Source organism: Drosophila grimshawi, unplaced genomic scaffold (genome assembly GCF_018153295.1).
Source record: "Drosophila grimshawi isolate 15287-2541.00 unplaced genomic scaffold, ASM1815329v1 contig_44, whole genome shotgun sequence".
Classification (NCBI taxonomy): domain Eukaryota; kingdom Metazoa; phylum Arthropoda; class Insecta; order Diptera; family Drosophilidae; genus Drosophila; species Drosophila grimshawi.
In genome coordinates, this window is record NW_025063240.1 from 11,176,518 (window position 1) to 11,184,445 (window position 7,928).

Consider the following 7,928-nt stretch of genomic DNA (forward strand, 5'->3'; position numbering starts at 1 on the left):
AATGAATATTCGGTGGCAAGTTTAAGTGCGTGCCACGGGTTGTGTCTGTTTCTGTTGCGATAATCGGCTTAGATACGGCTTATGGCGTTGCGCAAATTGATAAATGTTGCAGACACGCTAAGCATTGCTTACTAATTGTTGGCACCACCGTGTCTCAATTAGCCTAATGATGCCTACGAATTCGAATACGATATCACTTTTCGATTGCCATCGCTACTGGGTTGCCATCTTCTTTTCTGCTTTGGTAAATGTTACAAATGTGCCAATAAAAGTGTTCAATGCTGGAATAAAAAGAAAAAGACTACCATTCACAGCAGCTAAGCCATCGCTTATATTGGCAACACATCCAGAAATGCACACACTTGTTTACTGTATTTTGTGTATGTGTCTTGTTGGAGTCTGCCTGTGTTGCCTGTGTGTTGCCTGTGCAAATTTGCTTGAGAGTTTAACATTTCAATTTGTAGCACAAAAAGACAAACAAAAGCCAAATGGGAAGTGCCCGAATGCTTTTTTGCAGTCAATACACAGCCACATCTTGGCAGTCTAGAGAAGATACTTTCTTGTAAAAATTATACAAATATAATCAGTTATTTGGCTTCGGCAGCAATACAATTATTTATGTCTTTACTTAATAAGCAGATTGTATAATATATGGTCCAAAAATGTAAATTGAGCGCAAAAAATATATAGTCCCAACCATCAAATTTATGCATCAAATAAAACTGACAATGCCAAAAAAATACATATACAAAAATTATAATTGCAGTGGTGTGCATAAAATACATTCATTTCTGCTTCACATAACTCAAATGTGCTTTAATTGAGTAAATTAAATATAATAAATATTGATAAGTACTCATAAAATGCAATTTGTCAATAATTAATTAATCATAATTTTCGCTCGCAATTGAGAGAATTTTAATAATGTTAAAAAACATGGACACACTCTAAAATGATCCGCTAAAAGATACCGTGTAACTCAACTGATGTACTCATATTAAATATGATAATCAACTAAATATTTATCAAATTTGCAGTTTACACTAAAATTGTGTATTAGTAGTATTGTGTTTTGTCCGAACCCTTATTAAGTACGGGGTATAGAAATATGCTATCTATCATTCATGAGAGATAAATTTGCATATGAATATCAATTGCAAAATGTCGACCAATTAAATGGCTGTAAATATTGAAAGACCCCACAAAAATGTGCCAGTTGAACAATGATGAAGGAGTTCATGTATGTTGGCTAACTGGTCGCCAAGAATTTAATATAAATTTATAAATCACTGCAATGCAGGAAAATGGCAGAGTGGTAAATTGTGTGCCAAGTTTTCAATAGAAGTCGTTTGGCTGCCAACAGAATCACCTAGAAATGTATGCGATTCTTTATTTGTGGCTGTAGCACTGCTGGAATGTGGCAGCGCCTTTTGCCACTTACGCTTCAATGCCTCGTCCAGTCATTGATATGCGAATGCACCCAAAACAAAAAAAAAAATGTTCAAATTAAAAACTCTCGACTGTGTGTTATCCAGCCACTTGAAAAGAGATTGCGAATGTCTAAAACGAAGGCAAAAAAATAAAGAAGAAAAGTTACACAAATCAATATTGTGCAATGGCATCAATTCCATAGAGTTGAGCAGACAAAGTTGGCCAGATTTAGGAGCCAACTGGTAACTATTTCAACTGTTGCACGCACTTTAAAATGCTGCTTGACAAATTCTAACTTGAAACTTTGTTTCGCAACTCGCCAAAGGGCGGATTAAAGGGGCAGAAGGGCCAACACACACGTTGGTAAAGTTTTTGACCAACTTGACGTTCCATTTCACATGGCTAATCGTCAAGTATATGCATTTACAACTGTCCAGGTGTCCGCTGTCCAGGGACAAGCCCTCTCAATGTCTGCTCTCATTAGAAACTAAGATAAACAAGCAAAAGTTTCGAAATCAGATGCGAGTAAAAACCAGCAGCAGAACAAACGAAATACATAAAAAAAAAGGAACTAGAAGGGAATGCATAGAAAAAGAAATAGTAGTAAGCAAATAGAAAAGCTGAAAACCACTTGAGCAAGTAGCAAAAGTTTTCCATTTATAACGAGCTCAGAGCCCTGTGCATAGACAGGGGGAGGGGTCGTTTTACGATGCGGGCAAAGGGGGGGCGCTGCATGTGGGTCCTTGCCAAGCATATACTAAGAATGGGTGTATCCTGCTGTCTCATTTGTTATGTGTGTCTCTCTTTGTGTCTGTATGTGTGCTGGCACAACTTTAAATGCGCGGTAATGAAATTGTTGGCAACAAATGTTGTCAACACTCACGCACACACACACGCACACACACACACACACACACACATGAGCAGGCATCAGAAATAGCTGCCGCCATTTTATGGCAGGATTCCGGTAAATGTTGTGGAGAATTCAGCAGGCATCCTGCAGATTTTCAAGAGTTTCGCAAAGCCAAAAACTTCTTCAACTCAAGTGTTACGCCCCCAACCAACAAGCGAAACAGTGTTAACTTGCCACAGAGAGAGAGGATTGGAGAGTGGTTGGCCACCTAATACATTAACAGGGGCAGACATTGCGAGTCAGCAACTTGTTTCGCAATAATCATATGAATGGCTAAGCGTTTGCAGTCGAAACGCCAAGATAGCAGCCATAAGATATGAGATATTTGCAAAGGCAATCGAATGGTTGCTGCAGTGTTGCCTTATCGGCAACAATGGCCTGCAATTTAATAGCTCCAGTTTACCCAAGTTCTCTAAATATTTGTGTTGTTTAAATCCCATTTTCATGGGTTGAGTGCATATAACTGTGAAGCAAATTCAACTGGCTTAAGCAAACTTTTGTGGCTTTAACAGTTTTCCATTTTCCATGGCATTGACTATAATTCAATTAAGATTTTAACATAGTTTTAGTAGTTTCTATCATATTTTCCGTGTGTAAAGTCTAATCGTTGCTGAGCTGAACCACGTTTCATGTACATTTAGCTGCTTTCATAACTGCTTATTCAATTGCCAGCTACCATTTCAGCAAGTTTGCAATAGTAGTCAAAAGGCTATAGCATATATCTGACTACTTTTTGAGTGTGTACAAACTATCTCTAGAATTCAATAGACTCGTTTCCTTTGAATCAGTTTGGTTTTTGAGTAATTAAAAAGCAGAGTGCATTTTCTACTTGCATTGGTTCGTTAGTTGGTTTTCGATTAATTCACTTGTGTCGGTAATTATGGACATGCCAATCAGCATCAATTTCAATGCGGTCCACTTAATCAATATGCATATTATGGCCACATTAATTTGCATTTGCACCAGCAGCATGAATTAAATCAGAGTCAATTGGTGTAACCAACACCAGCCAACTGAATTATTGAAATGAATAGCAAATAATACAATTAATGCACTCAAGCTTTTCATATTGAAGGGCTGTTGAGTTGAAGTTCAATATTTTGTTTAAATATTAGCAGACTTGGATATTGCTGTCAGAGAGCTGAACTGAACTGAATTGCCGCAGCTAAATTTTGAACGTTGTTCTTTAGTCGATGGTGAACAGTTCTCGTTTCGTGTTGTGTTTTTTCTAGTGACGATTTTGAAAAAATATTTTTTTGTGTCTAAATTTTTGTGTAACGTTTTTGTCCCGTCCGTTCATTATAAATATTATTTTTTTTTGTGTGTGTGTGATTTTTTTTTTTTTTTGAGTTTGTCTGAACTGTTGGTGCGCCGACATATTTGCTTGTGGCATCGCTAGTCTATTCTGAAAAATTGTGTGTTTTCTTAAATTTACGTATCCATATCCATAATGCAGAATCTCCGCCGAATCCTGTTGAAGGGCAGGACCAATCGCAGTTTGCAGGTGATAACCAAAATGTGCTACTCGTGCGGCAAGGAGGTACAACGTGGAAGGGGTCTTGTACTTGGCGTTTACCAAAGAGAGGGCAACAAGGAACTCAAGCTGACGACCAGCGCTGAGAAGTTCAACGATCGTGTTGGCGGCAAACTGATGGAACTGATATGCGAGACAAAGATCGATGGGCGATTGGGACGTGGCAAGGTGTTCAACAATATCGATATCGATTATCGGAGTGTTGCTGTCGTCGGCGTCGGCCTGGAGGGCATTGGCTTCAATGAGCTGGAGATGCTGGACGAGGGCATGGAGAATGTGCGTATTGCCGCTGGCATTGGTGCTCAAGCGCTGCAGACCGTCAACTGCTCTGAGATATCCGTGGATAGCATGGATTATGCCGAGCAGGCTGCCGAGGGTGCTGCCCTTGCCATCTGGCAATATACCGAAAAGCTGAGCGTTAAATATCGTCCAGTTATGCCCAAGCTGGACATGTATGACTCGGCCGATATGGATGGCTGGATGCGTGGCATGTGCAAGGCCGAATCACAGAATCTGGCGAGGCGATTGAGTGATGCACCCGCCAACTGTATGACACCCACCTTGTTCGCCCAGGCCACCGTGGATGCACTGTGTCCGTGCGGCATCACCGTGGAGATACGCACCATGGACTGGATTGAGCAGCAGCGCATGAACTCGTTCCTGATGATTGCGAAGGGTTCGTGTGAGCCGCCAGTGCTGATGGAGATCAGCTATTGCGGCACCGCACCCGAGGACAAACCCGTCATGTTCCTTGGCAAGGGCATCACATTCAATTCGGGCGGCATCAATCTGCGTAAATGCGACGGTATGGATGAGTACCGGGGTAGCATGTCCGGAGCTGCAGCCTGTGTGGCAATGATGCGTTGCGTTGCCGCACTATCGCTGCCCATCAATGTGGTCGCCATTATACCATTGTGCGAGAATTTGCCGTCGGGCATGGCTACAAAGCCCGGCGATGTTTGCACTCTGCTCAACGCAAGATCGATGGCCATACGTGATCTGGACAAGGCGGGCGTTGTTGTTATGGCCGATCCAATGATCTATGGGCAGACAACATACAAGCCGCGACTGGTCGTCGATGTGGCAACGCTTGGCATGGGCACAAAGAAAGCCTTTGGTGGCGGTGCCACTGCCATCTTTTCCAATTCTCACTATATCTGGAAGCAGTTCCAGCGCGCCGGATCCCTTACTGGTGATCGGGTATGGCGTCTGCCACTGTGGCAATACTATAAGAAGCAGGTGACCGACGAAACCGGCTACGATCTGAGCAACGATGGACGTGGCTTGGCCAGCTCTTGCCTGGCAGCTGCCGTCCTCCATGAGTTAGTTCACTGCGCGGACTGGGCGCATCTCGATACTCGCGGCACCGGCTTGATCTCTCAGTTTGGCCTCATACCCTATCTCACCAAGTTCCGGATGACAGGTCGACCAACCCGCACACTGGTTCAGTTCCTCTACCAGTTGGCATGTCCAGAGCCAAAATAACCTACATGCAGTTGTACAGCAACTCTTGGCTGTGAGCCATTTTTTAGTTATGGGACTTCAAATTGATGTGGTTTTATGGACTTGAAAGAGCCGACACAAAGGAAAACAATAATCATATGAATAACAATAATAATGTGAACAACTCTTATAAATATCTCTGTGAAATTGAAGTGTTTTTAATTGGATTATCTGGTTGAGAAATGGTGCTTTCTATTTATGTATGCCTTGCTTTCAGCTGAAAGTTAAGATTGTCCTGTGGTTTTCATTTCATTGGATCTTTGAAATGTACTTAAACCAATTGAGATGCCACACGACGATGTATGAGCAAAATATGCAAGCCAATTACTTGGACGCATTTGTGGGTGTTTGTATATTTTATGGAGCACTTCATTGGAGACTTTTATGTACCTGCTACAACCAATTATACAAACAAATTTGCAATTTTCACACAGGCATTTGCACGTTTGACACGTTTAGGCAATATACCAGTGTGCCCAAACCCGAGGCGTGTCCTTGGCACTGCTAAAGGATATTTTGGCTTTATCCAACATCCAACGGCAGTTGACTTCAGCCTCTCAGCTTTTGTTGATGAAATTGCTGCAGGATATTACTTTGAATTATCATAAATAACAGCGAACAGCACACACACACACAACTATGTATACTTGCGTGTGTGTGTGTGTGTGAGTACGTGTGTATTCTCGTGTCTAGAAGAAGCAGGTGCTTTCTGGTCGGTTGTCTGCGATCAATTTTGGAAACTGTCTTTATCCTCACTTTGTTTATGATGAGCTTACTCATATTGATGTGAGTGTGTGTGTGTGTGTGTGTGTGTGTGTGTGTGTGTGTGTGAGTGTTTGCTTATGTGTTTGTGAATTCAATAATGTCGACTGAATGTGTTTATCAGGTAATCGTGTTGCTCTTGCTGAACGGCTGCTGATGAAATGGTGAGTGGGCTCAAGTCATGCAGTAGATTAGGCCCAACTGGTGGTGGTGGCAACTGTTTATGCCAGCTGGTTAAGGGCCTCAAATGGGATTGCTTTCAACCCTACTTAAATGCTGGCTATATTATTTAAGGTCTCGGTAAATTTAAAAAGAAAAACACCAATTACAAAACAAAAAAATACAATTCGAATATGTCTCTTAAATATCTCCAGAGGAATGTTCATTCTTGCTGTCGCATCCCAAACTGATTGAAGTAGATTTTAATTGGATTTTTGTGCGACTGCAGTTGATTTTGCGCTCTGCACAACACTTCCGTTCCATGGTATTAACAATCCTCGCCCATGATCCACTGACCAGACCATGTTTATATATACTGGTTACACACACACACACACACACACACACACATCTGCTGTGACATTTATGAAAGTACTTCAGCTGTCTGTGTGTTGGCCAGACACGTGTTGGCCACAATTTAATTTGCAATACGCCAAATGGTTGAGCTGCAGGCTTATGGCCATCGTTTATATGCACATGGCCTTAATATCATTTTATCGGCTTTTAATGCAATAAATGTAAGTGTATTAAAAACCATATTTGTATCAAAAATATGACAAGATGATGACAAGAGAGAAAACAGCATTCATTTTTGAGTAAATTTCCATGCAAGTTCCATGAAAATCTAAGAACTGCTTAAGTGTATACTCAACTTGGATATTTTGTAAGTACGTATTGTGTTTGGCATATCAACGAAATTAATGTGATTACTAGACAAAGGGCATGGGTTGAGCATATTGTTGGCTTTACTGTTTTGTCAGCCAACAATAATTTGTTTCTAAACAATGAAAATTCAATTACAGTTGCCTTTCAGGCCGCCACTCAAAACCATATGAGCCACAAAAGCCACAAGAAAAGTTCGCTTTGAATACGTATACGAGCATGTACATGTGTGTGTGTGTGTATAAAGCAAATCCTGCACAGAATCCGACCTTTGCCTAGGACTCAACAAAGAACATCCCTTACATCCCTGCTTGCTTTAAAGCAGCCGTTGGATCGAAATTGTTGGGACCTTCTTCTGGGGGCTGACTTGCGCTGATGGGCTGAGCAAAAATGGGCTGGATAAAATAAGACATTGAGTATATATACAAATTGAGGGTTTACCGTAATATTTTTGATTTATTGGATTTCCTTAAATCACAAGAAATTAGAAAATTGTATTTTTAATAGCAATACTATCAATTTGTAACACAAGATAATTTAGTACTCACTGAGACCACATATCATATATAGCATATATCAGGAAAATGTATGAGTCAAACTGATAATTTTCCGATTCTTTTTTTTCGAATTCCGCCCCTTAATCAAATGGATGGCATGCAAATGTGATTTCCTGGCGCCATCATTCAAGCGACGACTGTTGGCCAAACTAAGTTTTCTGAAAATAAATCAAATTGCCAATCACATCAACTTGAGAGCAATTTTTTTTTAGTTGTTTTTTTTTTTTTATTGACCTTTTAGTCATTTATCAAAGCACGTTGAGGAGGAGTTTTGCCCGTCCAGGCATGCATATGACACAGTTAGCAGCTCCGGGTTAATATTGGTCTTAACGAAAGCACATTTAAT

The 7,928-nt window shown here is 40.8% G+C and overlaps 1 protein-coding gene across 1 annotated transcript; it reads left to right on the forward strand.

The window, feature by feature from the left end:
• Positions 1 to 3,524: 3,524 nt before the first annotated feature.
• Positions 3,525 to 5,528, forward strand: LOC6557987 (cytosol aminopeptidase). Its single transcript, XM_001984546.3, has one exon. The coding sequence runs from the start codon at positions 3,795 to 3,797 to the stop codon at positions 5,361 to 5,363; it is 1,569 nt and encodes a 522-aa protein (XP_001984582.1). The 5' UTR covers positions 3,525 to 3,794; the 3' UTR covers positions 5,364 to 5,528.
• The last annotated feature ends 2,400 nt before the right edge of the window (positions 5,529 to 7,928 follow it).

Excerpts from the sequence above, each read along its gene's own strand:
- LOC6557987 (XM_001984546.3), top strand. The coding sequence starts at position 3,795 with ATGCAGAATCTCCGCCGAATCCTGTTGAAGGGCAGGACCAATCGCAGT.